This window comes from Mesoplodon mirus (assembly GCF_964341445.2).
Source record: "Mesoplodon mirus genome assembly, chromosome: 4".
Classification (NCBI taxonomy): Eukaryota; Metazoa; Chordata; class Mammalia; order Artiodactyla; family Ziphiidae; genus Mesoplodon; species Mesoplodon mirus.
Genome location: NC_138979.1, coordinates 55,176,007 through 55,194,794, shown reverse-complemented (window position 1 = coordinate 55,194,794; position 18,788 = coordinate 55,176,007). Strand labels below are relative to the sequence as shown.

The 18,788-nt window shown below is 49.8% G+C and overlaps 1 protein-coding gene across 1 annotated transcript in view; it reads right to left on the bottom strand.

Moving 5' to 3' along the window:
* The window catches only part of ANKDD1A (ankyrin repeat and death domain containing 1A), a gene marked incomplete at both ends in the record, with an annotated part of 36,758 nt that extends 20,511 nt beyond the window's left edge, over positions 1–16,247 (bottom strand). The window contains 8 exon segments of the mRNA XM_082618731.1: positions 4,080–4,178; positions 8,483–8,533; positions 8,537–8,585; positions 10,996–11,080; positions 11,083–11,100; positions 15,141–15,168; positions 15,170–15,238; positions 16,077–16,247. Coding sequence (XP_082474857.1) covers positions 4,080–4,178; positions 8,483–8,533; positions 8,537–8,585; positions 10,996–11,080; positions 11,083–11,100; positions 15,141–15,168; positions 15,170–15,238; positions 16,077–16,247 — 570 coding nt within the window.
* Positions 16,248–18,788: the final 2,541 nt, after the last annotated feature.

Here is an 18,788-nt window from a genome sequence, read left to right as displayed (position 1 = left end):
ATGGGTCATAAAAATCAGTGGAACAGTCTTCTACATCTTGACAGTGGTTTGGGTTACAGAGGAGTAGCACTTGTCAAATTTCAGTCTGTAGGGACTTCCCTGGTGGTGTAGTGGATAAGACTCCACACTCCCAATGCAGGGGGCCTAGATTCCATCCCTGGTCAGGGAACTAGATCTCACACGCAGGCCGCAACTAAGAGTTCACATGCCACAACTAAGGAGCTGGCGAGCCGCAGCTAAAATGAGGAGCCCTGGAGCCGCAACTAAGGAGTCCGCAAGCCACAACTAAGACCTGATGCAACCAAATAAAAAATAAATAAATAAATAAATATTTTTTTAAAAACTCAACTTGTATTTCATTGTATACAAAGAATTTGAACTCTAGTTAATAATATGCATGCTGACATATTTAGAGGGAAGTACATTGATGTCTGTAATTTATTTTGAAATACATCCAAAATCTACAAAGAACTCTAAAATCTCATCAGTAAGAAATTATCCCAATTAAAAAATAATCTGCACACCAAAGAAGATATATGGAATGGCAAATAAGCACATGAAAAAAATATATGACCTCATTAGTCATTATTGAAATGCAAATTAAAACGACAAAGAGTTTCTAACAATAGAGTATGGAAAAGGAAAAATGCTAACATTCCAGTGGAGAAACCTGGCCGACACCACTTTAACCAAGTGATCAAGCTTGATATTGTGATTTACAATAAGAAATATGTATTTGGTCTTTGTCCTGGCTCCTGGCACAGAGCTCCTAAAACCCTAGGAATCTCCTAAATGGTAACCGTGATAAAGGTGTCTTTTATGATGTTAACGAGGTGATTTGAAGCCCCTAAGTAACCAAAGGATGGGGGCTGGTTGCCGGGGGAACCAACAGTGAGTAGAGGGTTGGAACTTCCAGTCCCACCTCCCCACCTCTGAGGAGAGGAGAGGGGATGGAGGTTCAGTCAATGACTAAGGGCTGAGAATTTAATCTATCAAGTCTATGTAATGAAGCCTCCATTAAAAACCCAAAAGGACAGGGCTTGGATAACTTCCAGGTTGGTGAATCAGATCACATCCATGTGCCAGGTCCCAAACTCCATGGGGACACAAGCACCTGCGTTCAGGATCTTGCCCTATGCATCTCTTCATCTGGCCATTGATGATTCATATCCTTAATATCCTTTGTAATAAACCAGAAATATAGTAAGTAAACCGGCTACCTGAGTTCTGAGAGCCGCTCTAGCAATTAATCGAACCTGGGGAGGGGGTTGTGGGAACTTCTGATTTACAGGCAATTATATAGCCAGGCAACCACCTGGGCTTGTGATTGACATCCAAAGTGTGGGCAGTCTTGTAGGACTGAACACTTAACCGGCAGAATCTGACATTATCTCCAAGTAGTGTCAGAGATGAGTTAAATTTGTGGACTCCCGGTCAGTGTCCACAGGGAACTGAGTTAACTGCTTGGTGATGTGGAAAAAACACAAATCGGAATTGGTGTCAGAACTGGATCAAGAGACCGTCACCAGTGACGAATCACAATGGTATCACATGCCCCTGATAGGAGGTAATGAGAAGGGCATTTGACCTCTGTGATCTTCTTCCCAAAATTCCATAACCCCAATCTAATCATGAGAAAAACATCAGACGAAACCAAATTGAAGGATATTCTACAAAATACTTGACCAGTACCCTTCAGAAGTGGCAAGGTGATGAAAAACAGGATGGACTGAGAAACTGTCCCAAGATCAAGCAACAGGACTGTGCTACTCTTAACATCAAGAGGAGGAATCCGATATTTTCCTCCCCCTGAAACGAGGCTGACCCTGTGATGGGATTTGACCAGTAGAATGCGGTAGAGGTAATATCTCAAGAAACCTTGCTACTTCTACTCTTGCTCTTTTGATGTCCTGGGGCTGTCACAGAAGGAAGTCTCCATGAATGTCAGCTACCACCTGGAGACACTGGCCACACCATCTGCGACGTTCCCTCTTCCTGCAGAGGCACCAGACATGTGCTGACTGTGTCCTCATAAGTGAGCCCAGGCAAGGCCAGAGGAACTGACCAGCCTATGATATTATGAAAAACCATAAATCGATGTTACTTTAAGCCACTACATTTTAGAGTGGTTTGTTACCAAAAACAGAAAACTAATATGGAGTGGACCTGCTTAACTAGAAGATCCACTACTCAGAGCACTGCCCTCCACACACACTTAAGACCTCACCTCCCTCATTCTAGAACACTGAGGCTCATTCTGTGTTGATAGCAAATTTCATCGCAACAGCTACTGGATTCTCCAAGACCACTGAGACTCTCTCTAAGGCTAAGCTAGACAGGCAGGACTGGACAGGAGGGCCCTCAGCTTGAAACTGGGCTTGGATCCCACACTCTGGGCTTGGATCCTGTGGCCCATAACCTAGGGGTATCCTTCACTGAGAGCTGTCAGACATTTCTACCACTGCCAACAAGATCCAAACAATGGTATAGGGCAGACCTCCTGTGTGCCATGGCCCTTTTTGGTGTCTGATGAACACCCATCTATTATCTTACAGTTCTGGAGGTCAAAAGTCTAAAATGGGCTGGGAGGGCTGCTTCTCTTCTGGAGTTTCTAGGAGAATCCATTTCCTGGCCTTTCCAGCTTCTAGAGGCTACCTGCATTCCCTGGCTTGTGGGTCACATTACTCCAACCTCTGCTTCCTTCAATCACATCTCCTTCTCTGACTCTCCTGCCTCCCTCCTTCTTTCCCCTAAAAGGACATGTAGGCACATGTGGATAATCCAGAATAGTCTCCCCATCTCAAGGTCCTTAACTTAATCACATCAGAAAAATTCCTTTTGCCATGTTAGGTTCTAGAGTTCACAGGTTCTAGGGATAGGGATATGGACATCTTGGGGCGGACAGCATTCTGCCTACCAGAAAAGAAAAACAGTGATATTGAAATAGAATTATCAAAATATTAAAACCCAAATTTTTTATCTAGTAGCATATGTGCTTTATTGATCCATTAAACAACAAGATCTAGTGAAAGGTCTAATAACTACCATGATTTCAAAGTAATGATGAGCATAAACAGTATTTTGAGATAACTGCAAAAACTGTAATGTGATATGAAAAGAGCTACATTTTATCTTAGAGGCAATGTCACAGGTAATATTAATTCTACCTGCATTCATCATGGAAAGAAATGCTAAAATTTTAAGCAGAGGGCAGTTTAAAAAAAAAAGGTCCTTGTTTTCCCTTCAAAGTTCATGGATCCCCAAATTCTGTCTCTCTAAGGACCAAGGTTGAGAACTCCTGGCTGAAGGTATTTGGCCCAGAAATGTTTGCATTTTCATAAGGGCCACCAACTCCCTAAAAGTTGAGACACCAATTCAGGGATTCTGGGCACTCTTGACTCCCTGGGGCTCTCCTCCCTCAAACCACAGCACACACCAGTGAGCAACAGGGGACTGCCAGGGTCGCTAACGTGCCAGGCACTGGGCCAGGTACTTGAGACACAGCACCGCACTTACTTCTACCTCGGCTCAGAGATGGGTACCAGCACCCCTATTTCCAAATGGGAAAACTGAGGCTCAGGGTGGTAAAATAATTTGCCCAAGGTCCCAGAGTTTGGTAAATGGTGCTTTGCTCCTTCTACCTGGCCATACTGACCGCAAGGGAGCCGGGGCCCCGTGGGAGGGAGAAGGCCCTACCTCCTTCTCATGTAATCTTCTGAGGGTGTTACTTTAATTCCCCTTTGTGAACAAGAGGCTGGCCAGAGGGCTGGGGACTGTCCCAACATCACAGAGTGGTAAACAGTAGGGGGATCAGAAGCCAGGGGCTTTCAGTGCTGATGAAAGAGGCGTCCCCAGGCCCTTCTCCCGGCCCCAGTGGAAGTAGTGAGGGTCCCAGCTTCCCAAGGCTGAGCTTAGGTGGGGGTTCAGGACAGCTCTCAGAGGGTCGAGGCAAGCTGGGGCAGGCAGAGGCACATGAGGAGACAGAAGGGGCAGTGATGGGGACAGGCAGCAGAGGTGGGGGCAGCCCTGTGCAGCAGGAGGTAGAGAGAGGGCAAGGGGGCTGCCAGCTGAGGCCTTACCTTGTTCTTACAGTGGATCTTGGCCCCGGAGTTGACCAGGATCTGGAGGATCCGTAAGTGGCTGAACCAGGCAGACAGGAGAAGCGCATTCATCCCAAACTCAGGGAGAGGACATGGCGGGGGAAGGGAGGAGACTATGAGGGGGCATGGCTGTGCCACCTGGGCCCAAGTGTGCTTTGCACAATCGTTCAACCATAAGGGACCTTGAGTGCCACCCAGGCCGGGGAGCTCTGGGCTTTAGGAATTTAGAGTCCAGGAAACTGTTTTAAACAGAGGCTGATAAACTATTGCAAACTTCCCCCCGCCCGAGTTTTATTGACAAATAATTGACATACATCACAGTATAAGTTTAAGGCATACAGCATGATCGTTTGATTTACATATATTGTGAAATGATCACCACAGTAGGTTCAGCTAACAGCCATCTTCTCACATAGATACAAAGAAAGAAAGAAAAGAAAAAACGGAAAAAGATTTTTTCCCTGTGATAACTCTGAGGATTTACTCTCCCAACAACTGCAAACTTTTGTGGGGATACCAAATAAACCTTAAAAATAAAAGAGCTGCCATCTCCTCTCACTACCAGTTCATAAAGATGGACCGTTTTACCACAAAAAATGTGAAAGGAGCTGATCTCAGAGTATACTCTTTCCAAATACAGCTTCATGAAACATACACTGCTGTTCTAATTTTCTGATTTTCTGTGACTGGTGAAGACCTCATCCTGGACTGGCGTTTGAGAATCAACTGTTTGAATCTCCTGCGGAACATCCTCCAGGCAGTTGGCTTAGGTCTGTGCACATGAAGGGATGGCATCTCGCCGCTGCACAAGACAACCACTGCACTGTCAAACACTTCTCACCGTGAAAAGACCCTCCTCATGTGGAACTGAAATCTGCATCCCTGTGCTTTCCACCCTACTGGCCCTTTGGAGCAACTGAAAATACATCTAGGCCTTCTTCTGATGGCAGCCCAGATCCTATTTGCAGGATGCTCTTCCTCAACATCTGCGCAGTGTTTCCAGGTCACCAGAGCCCCTGCACTGACCTCCACCTTCGTGGGGCTCTGCATCTGAGGGCAGGCTTCATCCCCACCTCTACTGAGTCTTTCCTTCTCTGTGAAGAGCACCCCCAGGCCTCCAAACTCACCTCCCAGGATGCACTGACAGCCAGCCACCCTCTTAGAAGTGGTTTTTCTCTGTCTTTCCTTGAGTGTGGTGGGATGCGGCAGGGTCTGAGCAGAACAGAGGCCTGGGAGATCATCACCACCTTCTGCCTACAGGCTGCACTGGCTTCCCTCAGCTTTGGGCAGCCCCAAAGTTTGTCTCTAGTTGGGCGTTCAAGGACCAGAACATATTTTCCCACCGAAACAGGGTCATGTGTGGCTCTGGGTCCCCTGGTGAGGCCAATGGCCTGTCATTCATGGAATGAGCCCACAGGGTGACCTGGTACTGATGGGCCACAGAATCTCCCCACAAGCATAAGAAGCAGGCTTGCAGTGGGAAAATGCTCCCAAGTCCAGCTGGGAGCAGAAATGCAGAGCCCACCTCAGGAAGGGCTAAAGGATCAGTGTCCCCTGATGTGTCCTCATCCCCAGCACACTCTAAGCTGCCAGAAGAACAGGGTTGGCCTAGTCCTGAATCAGCCTCAATTTCACAGTCTGGACCTCTGGGGGAAAGAGTGCCTCACCCCAGCACCTGCACAGAGCACCCTAGTCACAACCACTTCCCCACTTGGCTCCACAAAGAGCTTCTGGGGGGGTACCAGGAAAAGGGGTCTTAGTGGTTGGCACCAGAATCCCTCTTAGGGACAGAACTGGGTTTGGGTAAAAGCTGTGACAAGTGGTTGGGATGAAAGGTGAAACCCAGAAAGAACTGACTGGGCATCATGTCAGGAATTTGGAGGCAGGGTGGGGACGGTGCAGACAAGGACAGCATTGAAAGTGGGGCAGGGGAAGAGGCCAAGCCCAAGACAAGGAAAGGACCAAGGGACTTTAAAGAACAGGAATGGCATAGAGAACAAACTTGTGGTTGCCAAGGGGGAGGGGGGAGGAGGGAGGGATGGGCTGGGAGTTTGGGGTTAGTAGATACAAACTATTACATATAGAATAGATGGACAAGGTCCTACTGTATAGCACAGGGAACTATATTTAGTGTCCTGGGATAAACCATAATGGAAAATAGTATAAAAAAGAATGTATATATATGTATAACTGAGTCACTTTGCTGTACAGCAGAAATTCACACAACATTGTAAATCAACTATACTTCAATTTAAAAAATAAATTTAAAATAAAGAAAAAAAGAAAGCATATGGTAAAGGAAAGAAAATAATAAAGAACAGGAATGTCAAAGACAAGATTTTAGGATTTTTACATTGTTTTTGTGTGTAATGTAAATCCCCTCCATCTCTTATTTTGGAAAGCCTGCCCCACATCAAAGTGTGTGAATGGGGTCTCTATGGAAAGTGGGGAGAAGGACTGTGATCCATGTTAGGGGTGATGCCAAGGTAGAGACAAAGGACTATGTGCAAAATTTCAAGAGGACGGCAAAAACCAAGCAGAAGCTGGAAGAGCCAAGAGTGACCACAAGAATTTAAGCCCTTCCTTCTGAAACCTTGGGAAGGTGCTGGACCCACCATAGCACCTCAAATGGGGACTAGAGTTGGTCTCAGCTAGAACCAAAGAGGCCAGGAGACCCAGCACTGGCTCAGAGCTCAGCCACTGGTAGAATATCAGTAACTGTGGGCTGGCTGGATGACGAAGGTCAGAGTCCAAGGGGAGAAGCCCACAGGAGCTTGGGAATGAAAAGGGTCAAGGCTCAAGGCTGGGGGAGGAGAGTCATGGCAGACAGAGCCTCTTGCCAGTGGGAACCCCAAGATACCTCACTGTCCTAGTTCCAGGAACTATCTAGGACAGAGCCCTGTGGCTTTTCACTAGAGACCTTCCCCCCAACAACAGGATTTCCCTTCTCCAGTGTCTCTTCTACCCTCCTGCTATTAAAGTAGGCATGCCTACCAGCCTTCTTATTTTTCAAAATGTATTTATTGCTGTTTGCAAAGGAAAGAGAGAAAATTTGTAAGCACCCTCTCTTACTATTCTCCCTCATATCTTCTTTTCTCACTCAGTCCCTCAAGGAAGAAATAACAGAGCATGGTGGTGATAGTAAGGGTCTTTTTTTTTTTTTTTTTTTTTTAATTTATTTTTGGCTGCATTGGGTCTTCCTTGCTGCACGTGGGCTTTCTCTGGTTGCGGCGAGCGGGGGCTACTCTTCATTGCAGAGCGCGGGCTTCTCATTGCAGTGGCTTCTCTTGTTGTGGAGCACGGGCTCCAGGCGTACGGGCTTCAGTAGTTGTGGCACATAGGCTCAGTAGTTGTGGCTCACGGGCTATAGAGCGCAGGCTCAGTAGTTGCGGCACATGGGCTTAGTTGCTCCGTGGCATGTGGGATCTTCCTGGACCAGGGCTCGAACCTGTGTCCCCTGCATTGGCAGGTGGATTCTTAACCACTATGCCGCCAGGGAAGTCCCAACAGTGAGGGTCTTTGTGGGCAAAAGGCTGATGCAAGAAGTTCCAGTGGTTTATTGGGACACTCAGACTAAGGAAACCAGACACTCTCCTTCCAGGGTCATCTCTAAATGAGGCCTAAGCAGGAGCAGGGAGGAGATGGGGTGAGGGAGTGGGGAGGCAGGTGTTGCTGCCCCACCCCCAGCCCTGACTTGTAATCAAGCCCCCTTCATGGTGGGGCCTCAGAGCAAAGAGAAGTCAGGACAAAGAAAAGTATTTCCATGGAAGCTAAGTTTCTGCAGAGAAGTTTATAATTTTTAAAAAATGTATCCCTGTCAAATGCCATTGTCAGATTCAGCTCTTTATCCAAACCCGATAAATATGTAGATAAATTTGTAGACCTTGTTATTATTCTGTTCTCTCTCTTAGCAGTGTGCTCCCTGCCAATTTGTTAAGTAAGACTGTTAGTCTTTATTCAGGTTGTGGGTTACTGTTTGCCAGGGCAGAGCCCTGTGGCATATCATGAGAGACCTCCCTCCCGATGACTTTACTAATGAAGCCTTTGTCAACCCACCCAATTACCTGTTCTACAGCCCATATCTCTCCCTGCTCACATGACATCACAAGGGACTGAAAAGGCTGAGAACTGAAAGGCCCTTGAAAATGAAGAAATCTTTATGACTGTGCAAAGGGAAAGTGGGATTGGTACAGTGTCATTGGCCCCTGAAGACTCTGACCCCCTACCCAGCCTGCACCTGTTCATCTGTGTATCAGTGACAACCTCAGCAATGACAGCTGGCTCATAGACCCAGAATGAGTTCTGATGCCCCTGCCCCACCCTAAGACAGACAGGAAGACGGACATGCACACACAGACATGCCTGCGTGAGGGGACCCGTACCGCATCCTCATCATCCACAGCAGCCTCGTGTTCCAAGAGCAGTCGCACAGCCTACTCGTGCCCTGCGCCCGCAGACCAATGTGGGGCCACCCTGCCCACCTGCCTGGAGGGAGAGGAAACCTGTGAGGCACCAGCTGGCTGCCCGGCCCACCTCGCACAGCCTCCCTACCTCCCGGCCAGGACAGCTGGTCTGCAGGGTGGAAGGACCTTTGCTGGCTCTGGTGACCAGTCGGCTGGGGCCACAGCCCCACTCTGACCCCCTCCTCTTCCACTCTGCAGCTGCTGAAATGAACGTAGTAAAACACCATGTCTAGATCCGTCTGTCCCCCACCTAAAACTCTTCCCAGCTTCCCACTGCTCTTGGATCAAACTTCTAAACCTTGGGCCTATGAGGCCCTGCATGGCCCGGCACTGCTTCTCAGAAATGCCAGACAACATCCTGTCTCTAAGTCTGTTCCTGTTGCTCCCTCTGCTGGGCAGCCACCTGTGTCTGAGGATTATTTTCCAAGTCCCTGAGGAATCCTGAGTGCCTGGGTTCTGTTCCCTCCTTCCTTCAGAACAGGGCTGAAGGGTTCTGACCTACCCCCCACCCCCAAACTCACTGTCAGACCGCCCTGGCAGTTCACCCTGGTCTCTGGCCCTCAGCACATCTGAGCAGGCCTGGGGGAAGCCAGCCTCCAACCCATGAACCCACTTCCCTCCACAGTTTTCAGCATGTGATGGGGCAACAAAAGAAAACACTAATTTTCTGCGTGGTCTCTCTGGGGACGAGCTGTCCCTTCCTTTCCCATGTTGTCCCCTCTTCCTGGAAACACTGCCTTTTTTCACTGGCTCCCCTTCCTTGGGAGGACTTCTGGACGAGAGGGCCCCTCTGATGCCCACACGCTCTCAAATTGTGACAGTGGGAATGAACTATTTGTGAGCTACTCTATTTAATGTCTGTTTTCCCCCACCAGACTACCAGTTCCAAGAGGGCTGGGACCATGTCTGCCATGGGTTCTGCTGTCCCCATCACCTAGCACAGTGCCAGCACACAGTAAGCCCTTAATACTTATTGAACAAATGAATCATTCAATGAGTAAATGAATGAATGAATCTGGCATTAGCATCCTATCATCCATAAGATGCAAGTCCAACTTGCAAGTCCACGTTTCCTTGCAAGTGCTTGTCCAGGAGATGAGACCAAGGCTCCAGTCACCAATAATGTGCTGTGTGACCTAAGGTGACTTGCTGCCCTCCTCTGCACCTGCCTCCATCTATAAATAGTACTCCTCCTCCCTGCTCTCCTCCCCTCTCCAGGGGTGAGTGACAACCACCGGGAAACAGGTAGATGAGTGCTCTGAAAACCAAAACACATCAGACACACCCTAGAATTCCTGCTACTATTACTGAGCCCTAGGAAGGCTGTGAAGACCCAAGTTGTACCCCTGTCACATCAAACCAGACAGAGGGTAACTGCTGCAGTCAGGAATCCTGCATCCAACCCTTTCAGCCTCCACTGACCTCTCACCCAGGCCCTGGCATCTCCTCTAAGATGCTCCTGACAGCTAGAAGCCCCGACACATGGAGAGGCTACCCGACATGGTACCCAGGCCCGTCCCCAGTGTCCCCAACCAGAAGAATGGCTCTTCCCTCTGCCCCCTTCTCCAGCAGGGCTGCGAACCACCCCACCTGCACCCTTCCCTGAGGCCTGGTTTGCCTCCCCACCAGGCCAAGGGCAGGCCTGGGCCCACAACAGTTTTACACACTCAGTGGGCACAGCGGGCCCTCAGAGAACTGAACTGCCTAGGAGACATTCAGGCCAGGGAGGGGCTGTTCCCCGATCCTCCTTACACAGTGTCGGGGGTCCTCCACCCTCATCCTGCACCCCTTTTTGTCCACACAGTGCTTCCTCTGGAGAGGCAGCTCCATGAGGCTGCCCGCCGGAACCACGTTGGGAGGATGCCTCAGGGACCTGGCGGTCCAGTGGTTAAGACTTCACCTTCCAATGCAGGGGGTGCAGGTTGGATCCCTGGTCGGGGAGTTAAGATCTCACATGCCTTGTGGCCAAAAAACCAAAGCATAAAACAGAAGCCATATTGTAACAAGTTCAATAAAGACTTTAAAACAAAATACTGTAAAAAAAAAAAGTTGCAACTGACATATCAGCCTCCCTTGGTCCAGAACCCCTGGACTTCTCACCAGAGGCACCAGGCCACCTTTGTCTCTCCAGGTGCCTGTCCCTATCTGCCAGCCTCCAACTCCTGACCTTTGACCCCCTGCCCTATTGACTCTAAATCTGTTTCTTGGAGGAGCCTTCTGGATGGGTCACAAGGATTAAGAGTTAAGAGTGCTGGAATCCTGACCCTGACTTTTGGGCCTCAGAGATTTTGAGACAAAGTGGACAAGGAAGCCAGGGCCTGAGCCTCCCCCAAGTTAACACGTGCCAATGTGCCTGCCCCAGGCTCCATGAACTGTCCCTCCTGTGTGGAGGTGACACTATAGCATTATTCCCAGCCGGAGCCCCTTTACACATGTGATTTCTGGCCCTGATGTGTACTCTCCTCTGGATCGGCTCCTTCATCCTCCCAACGTGGCTTCGGCGGGCAGCCTCATGAGCTGCCTCTCCAGAGGAAGCACTGTGGGGACAAAAAGGGGTGCAGGTTGAGGGCGGAGGACCCCCGACATTGTGTAAGGAGGATCGGGGAACAGCCCCTCCCTGACCTGAATGTCTCCTAGGCAGGGGGTCTTCCAGCTCAGAATGGTGGGTGGATGCTTCTCCTCTTTCTTAATGTTGGAGACTTCCCCAGACAGGCTACTTCTCCTTCCAACGCACCTCATATCCACGTGACCAGGACTCAGCAGAACCCTAAAGCTGGGAGACCGTGGGCAAGACCATCCACAGGAGCCAGGTGTGTGCCCCTCCCCTCTCAGAGGTGCCCCATCATACAGTTTTCCTGACTGCTATTGCTGTTCTTGAGGAAGGGAATGCAATTCATTCTCACTGGAGTCGATAACCACCTTTCCCATGGCTCCATCAGTGAAGAAGGCAGCCAGGATTTACTGGGCCGCCCACTGCGTCAGGCCCGGGCGAGGCCAGAGGCGCGTGTTCACCCGGCTTCTTTGTCCTCGTCCCTCCACCTCTTCTCTCCTCATCCCCAAATCCTAACCAGCTTTCGCCTCCTGGTTGTGGGGCCCTCTCTGATTGCCTTCTCTGTGGTCTCTGCACTCCTCTCATCCTTGTCGCTGCATCTTCATCTCAGTCTCAGACTAGAAGGAACGTCCAAGCCCCGCTTCCAGTCCCTTGCCATGGCCAGCGGTGGGCTCAGAGGGTTGGTGGCCAGGCCAGGGGGACTCAGGCCTGACGACGTGGTCCAGGGCTCATCTCACCAGAACCCCATGCTGCCGTCATCCTGACTGCTCTTGGCTTATAAGGATGTCCGGTCTCTTTGGCTGGACCTCAAGCTCCTTGGGGGCTCTGGCCACACCTGACACTTGCCAACCCACCCACACTTCACAGTGGGCCCAAAGCTGAGCACATGGAGGAATCCACAAAACTCTGCTTCCATGAGTGACACTGAAAATCGCCAAGCTGACAGATGCCTGTCCCCCCTTCAGAAAGGCTTAGATACACAAGCACAAGGGACAAATATTGGGCTGGCCAAAAAGTTCGTTTGGGATTCCTGTAACATCTTACAAAAAAACCCGAATGAACTTTTTGGGCAACCCAATATCGGCTGGCCCTTTGCACAATCAGTACAGGGCATGTAATTTGAGGTTTTATTGCTGCTGAGCCTACATCCTGCACATTTGGTCCACTGCAAATGCCCAGACCCAGCCCCTCTGTGTATCCAGGGACAGGTCGCCAGTGTCTTGGCAGGGAAGGCTAGGATGCATTAAAGTGACAGAGAAGCCTGCCATCAATTTGTTTTTTCCAGATAAATTCTATGTGGCTTTCCAGATACAGGAGAGGGTTTGGGGCTTTCTGAGGCCTCACAGATGCAACCTATGGACCTCAGAGCTGCTGCCCTGTGGCTGAACCATTTCCTGGCTGTGTGACTTAGGTTACTTAATTTTTCTGTGCCTCAGTTTCCTCATCTGCAAAATGGGGACATGAGCTGCCCTGCAGGGTTATTGTAATGATTCAATATAAGTATGTGAAAAGCTCCTAGCATGGTATCTGGCAAATAGTACCATCGTCATCATCACTATTATTCCTCCAAAACAAAGGGTCAGAGAGTAAATTCTGGCGGCCAAAGACCTGGGGGTGGTGGGGCTTCCTTCGTTCAGGGCTCTCTGAGCCAGTGAAGCCCCAACCAAGGAAACACCCTCCCTACCCACCTCCCTGCACTGCTTTTCTCCACACCACCCCTCACCACTGGCCTATGCTATATTTACATATTTATTAGCTTTATTGTCTGCTTCCCCCATTATAATATAAGCCCATGAAGGGAGAGATTTTTGTCTGACTTGTTAACTACTATATCCCTAAATTCAGGCCCTGGCATATATTTGCTGAATGAATAAGTGACACACAAATCATTAAGTCTCTTCAGGGCTTTTGAACTATATAAGATGTTGCCCCAATTGAGACTCATTTGTTCCCCGGAAAACCAAACCACAAGCTCAGGTAAATGGCAGGGAAGAGGTGTATGCAGACACGGGGAGCTTCATGTCAGTACTTCAGGGGAGAGGGGAAAACATCTCCTTCCAAGTGTGGTCCCCATTGATGGCGCCACCCTTCCTCACCCCCAAAAGGGTCTGCCTTTCCTATAGGGGAGGAGAGGGTCCTGCTGGAAGAATCCCTCTCAGATCTCAAACATCTCCGGGAAGCAACTGTGTCCTGAGCATTCCTTTCCTTAAACTCTTGGACGAAACCCACCATGATCCAGGTTCAGCAAAAGATCTGGCAGTTCAGGCGTAAGCTTAGGGAAGCTGGGGTTTAGTACCCACACTGCCACTTTCTAACAGCAGGAAACATCCCCCTTGGGGGCCTCAGTTCCACTGTAGAATCAGGGGAGGGTGAAAAAGTGATCTGTAGCGATCCCTACCAGTTCTGACTCCCTTTCTCTTGGTGGAAGCCTGGGATAGTGGCCTGGTTTGTGTTGGCAAACAGCCAAGAGCCTGAAGGAGAGCATGGAGGCCCTGGAGAGCACCAGTGAAATCAACTTCAGTCTCATCTCTTCCATGCATCTCAATCCATGCATCCTCTTTCTGGCCACAACAGACACACACTGCACTCTGGCCTCTGAGCCTTTGCCTATGCTGGGTCCTCTGCACAGAATTCCCTCCCGCGCACCCCAGTGATCCATTGCTGCACATTCTTCAAGGGCCTGCTCAAGTGATGTCTGCCCCAAGCAGAACCCTGTACCTGCTTGAAAGGCTTAGCACCTGATAGAACCCCCACTCCTATCTGCATCCCAGCGAGGAAAATGGCACAGTCCTTCTCTCCCTTTACCAGGCAGTGCAGCCAAAGGTCCCCCAAGCTGGCTGATGTCCACAGGGATGCCACTGACTGGCCCAGAGGCCCTAGCAGCCAGGCACACTCCTGGAGGGGGCTCTGAGGTGCCCTCATCCCCCCTGCAGCACACCATACCTCCTCCACTCCCCATCCAGCCCTGACATTCTAAGGGAGCTGGGACCCTCAGCATTTCTACCACTTTAAGGGTGTGTGACCTTGGGCAACTTGTTTAACCACTTTGTGCCTCAGCCTTCTCTTCCGCAAAATGGAGATAACAGTAGGTCCTACCCAGAAGGCTGCCGAGGAGATCAAATAAAGTGCCAGCTCCGGCTCAGTCTGGCACACAAAGTAAGTACCCAATATAGGATCGTATTACCATCTTCTTTCGAGCTAATGTCTCCTCCATCCAAGCTCCCCGCTCCAGGGTGGGGAGCACCCCCAGTCTCAGGTGAGCAGCCAATGTCCCCTCGGCCAGGTGCGAGTTCCTCTCGGGGCCACAAAGAAGCCCAAGACGCAGGTGGCCACGCGGACCGCGCAGATCGCAGGCTCGGTCGCCCCCGCTGGGTTGCGGCGCATTCTCTCAGCCTCTACCCGCCCCTGTCCCGGCCCCCACCCCGCGGACTCAAGGCCCTGGGTCTCCCACGCCAGCTCCTCCTCCATGCCGCCGCTCCGGAGCTCCTCTGCGTTCTGCCTGGTCTCAAGCGGCACGTCCGCCCGACTGGGCCCAGGAGCTGAGGGAGGAGGAGCTGAGCTGGGGGTGACGACGAGGCTCCCGGGAGCGTCGGAGTGCAGGCGGCAGCCACTCCTCCAGAGCCCTCGCCCCTCCTCAACTCTTGGGTATGATGCAGGCGCAGTTGCTCCGACCTTCCGACCGCCCCCCATCCCGGGCCAGATTGCGGGTCTCTCTACGGGCTCCCTCGACCAGCCCACGGCCCAGCGGTTCGGAGCCACTTGGGGCACCGCAGGTCCCCCTGGGAACGTCTCCTCTGCGAGCTGTCCCAGCCTCCCGGTCCCGGATGCACGACCTCCCGCAGGCCCCTGGCTCGCGACTCGGGAGCCTGGTCTGGCGCCCCCAGGCGCTGAAAGTCAGACCCCTAGCACTTGGGTGGGCATTTAAGGAACAGTAACCTCCGCAAGCCTGCAGGCATATGAAGAGATGGTCAGATTTGTTCATGATCAGAAAAATACAAATTAAAATGACAGTGAGATACCACTTACACCGATTAGACTGGCAAAAATTAGAAAAACTGGATAATGCCAAATGGTGGTGGGGAATGAGGGGTGTCATGGCCAGGGGCACTGCTGGTGGGGGTAGCCTGGGGCAGCCATTCCGGCACAAAGAGTCTTGGCAGTAATGAGGGAAACTAAACACAGCGAACTCTGACCCTAAAAGCCATTTCCTTCTCTTACAGGCTCATCAGGGGACACGTAAGAGGATTCTGTTGCTGGGTTGTTGTTTTGTGGTTACTGGGAGCTGGAAGCAACCTAAGTGTCCACACTGGGGGAGTAGATGGATAGGTAAAATGTGGTACTACTATGCAACTACAGATGCAAGGACCACATGTATTTACAGCAACATGGATTGAAACACCAAGTGCTGAGCAGAAAGAGTAAAACCACCAAATGAGACCTAAAACACAATACCAATAAAAATGCTGGCACACAAAACAACACACATTTGCAAAGGTACATACAGCACAAACAAAACGATACACATTAAACATATGAGAATGTGTTGTACTTCAGACCCTGGGGAATGTCTATGTCTTCTCTTCTTTGCCTTTTAGGCATTTACAGCCTCTTTAGATTTGGGGATAGTGGGGTCCCACGCATCTCTATCCCAAGGCAAGAAGTCATTACTATTTCTTGTGAGATCGGAGGAGGACAAATATCTTTCAGTCATTAGTGTAGATCAAAAAGGCTTCCTGGAGGAGGAAGTACTTGGAATGGCCTTTGAAAAATAACATAATGATAATAGCTAACAGTTAATGAGCCCCACGGTAAGACTTTGTGTGGATTATCTCATTTTGTCCCCCAAACCACCCTATGAAATGGACATTATTACCACCAGATTATGGGGGAGGAACTGAAGCACAGAGAGGGTAAATAACTCTTCCTACCCCCCACAGTAAGTGGTGAAGCCAGGGTTCTAACCCAGCTGGTCTGATTTAAGAGCCATGGCATGAACATCTGGTAGGTGGATAGGACATTGATGGAGCCAAACCTGCAGACAGCTGGTGGTTGATCACTCTCCAAGCCCTGGCCTCCCTGATGGATGCAGAGGTGCCAGGGAACAGTTGGCTGGCACAGCTGCCCAGCTGCCATTCTTGATGTCCATGGTCTTGAACTAGCAGAATGAAGTGACTGCTGCTTTATCATCTTCCTCCTGCAGCCACTGCTGCCTGGAGATAGTCTGTGTCTCCACACTTTCCCTGGGGCACCTGGAGGTGAGACCCAAGTGACCATGAGTCAGCATTAGAGAAACCCTTGGGAAGTGGGTGACAGACAGAAGCCTGGCTGTCCCCACCAGACCAGCCACCCTGGCCCAGGCTAGGCCACACCCATCCAGTGCTTCCAGGTAAACCCAGAAGTTTCTATGGGCTTCCTCTAGGAGGCCTCCCCAACCTTCAATGATCCCACATTCTGGCCAGGGATTTTTAAATTCATTATCCCACTTAATCCTCACAGCAATTCTGCAAAACAGACACTGTCACTCCTATTTAATGGATGAGGAAACTGAGGCTCAGAAGGGTCCAATAACTTTTCGAGGTCACAGCAACAAATAGTGGTAGAGGCTGGATCCAAACTCACTGCACCACACTGCCATTTCGGTCTGGACCAAACTGGCCCATTATCCAACCCCTTTTCATCCTTCAAGTTCAACTCCACAGCACGCACTCCTAGCCTCCAGCCTCCCAGGAAGGCTCCCTTGTAGATGCCATAACTAGCTAGTGGTCTAGGTCAGTCCCTTCCCCTCTGTGGGCCTCAGCCTCCTCATCTGTAAAACCACTGGGTTGGAGGTGGAGCCTGTGAGCCATCCAGCACTGATGGTCCATGGTTAGACAAGGCACAGTGATCTTTCCTAAGATCACTCAAGTGGGTTAAGGGCCTCTAGCACTGGTGACAGGTTTCTCCACAAGATGGCCCTCCTGGTTTTCTTTGCTTTTACCTCGTATCTTAAGAAATTAGAGAGGGTTTCTTTGTTTTACAAAATAGAACTGTGACTTGTGTTTAACAATCTACCTAGTTGATTTCATGCTCCTTTGTTATTTGGGTGACATTCTGTTAGAAAGACAGAATCCCAGGCCCCACCCCAGACTGACTGAATCAGAACCTGCATTTCCACAAGACCTCTGGTGATTCCTGTGTACATCAAAATACGAGAAGCACTGCTCTAAGCTGTCAACGCTACTTCATTCCAATCCATCTTTTTCGGGCTTTTATGCCTATTTTCCCAAGCAGGTCTAATTAATCTCTTTGAGCTGTCGTCATTTCTTGAGCGACAGCTGTGTACCAGCCACTGTAACAGTTCTTTATCAGCATTATTTCCTGTACTCTTCCCAACCTCCCTATGATGCCTTTTCTTCACAATTTGTCATTTTGGAACACACAAATAACACTGGGTCCACCTATTCCCACTCAGAGCCCAGTGCCCTTTCGTTTCATACTCAAAGGAATCACTAGCATGGTTCCAAAGCCTTGAAAAATAATGCAGGGGACTTTCCTGTGGATCCAGTGGGTAAGACTCCGCGTTCCCAATGCAGGGGTCTCGGGTTCGATCCCTGGCCAGAGAACTAGATCCTACATGCATACTGTAACTAAGAATCCACATGCCGCAACTAAAGATCCCACGTGCCACAACGAAGATCTCGTGTGCCACAACTAAGACCTGGCACAGCCAAAATAAATAAATAAATAAATAAATAAATAAATATTTTTTAAAGAGAGAAAGAGAAAAAGAATGTAAGTGATATTGTCTTTGTCAACAGTTTATTTAACATAGGCTCACTGCAGAAATTATAATAATTTCACAAGCTATTAGCATACAGGATAATGTCTCTTAAAAAGCCAATAAAGAGGGAGCCATTTTCAAGAACACAGCATTGAGAGAGAAGTGCATTGTTGAGACCATCTGGATGGTCTACATGAACCCAGTTCAGGCCTCTATATAAATTCTTAAGAATCTCGTGGGCGGGTGCAGAGATCTACCAGTTCTGCAGGCACCAAGAGAAGCCTGAGGATGTCAGCTCTGAGCCCCAGCAAGAAATAACAGACTTCACCTTGGATTAGTTCACCCACTCCTGCTTCATTAAAGAGGATTTTGAAAAGAAAACACCAATCAAGTCCCCTTTCCAGCCCCACTTTGTTCCAGAATTGAAGAGAAACAGTTTCCTGTTCCAGCCATGTGGCTAAAAGGGTCTTGGTGCTCTGGCCAGGTGTCAGGCCTGTGCCTCTGAGGTGGGAGAGCCGACTTCAGGACATTGGTCCACCAGAGACCTCCCAGCTCCACGTAATATTAAACAGCAAAAGCTCTCCCAGAGATCTCCATTAAACGCTAAGACCCAGCTCCACTCAACGACCAGCAAGCTACAGTGCTGGACACCCTATGCCAAACAACTAGCAAGACAGGAACACAACCCCACCCATTAGCAGAGAGGCTGCCTAAAATCATAATAAGGTCACAGACACCCCAAAACACACCACTGGACATGGTCCTGCCCACCAGAAAGACAAGATCCAGCCTCATCCTCCAGAACACAGGCACCAGTCCCCTCCACCAGGAAGGCTACACAACCCACTGAACCAACCTTAGACACGTGGGGGCAGACACCAAAAACAACAGGAACTACGAACTTGCAGCCTGCG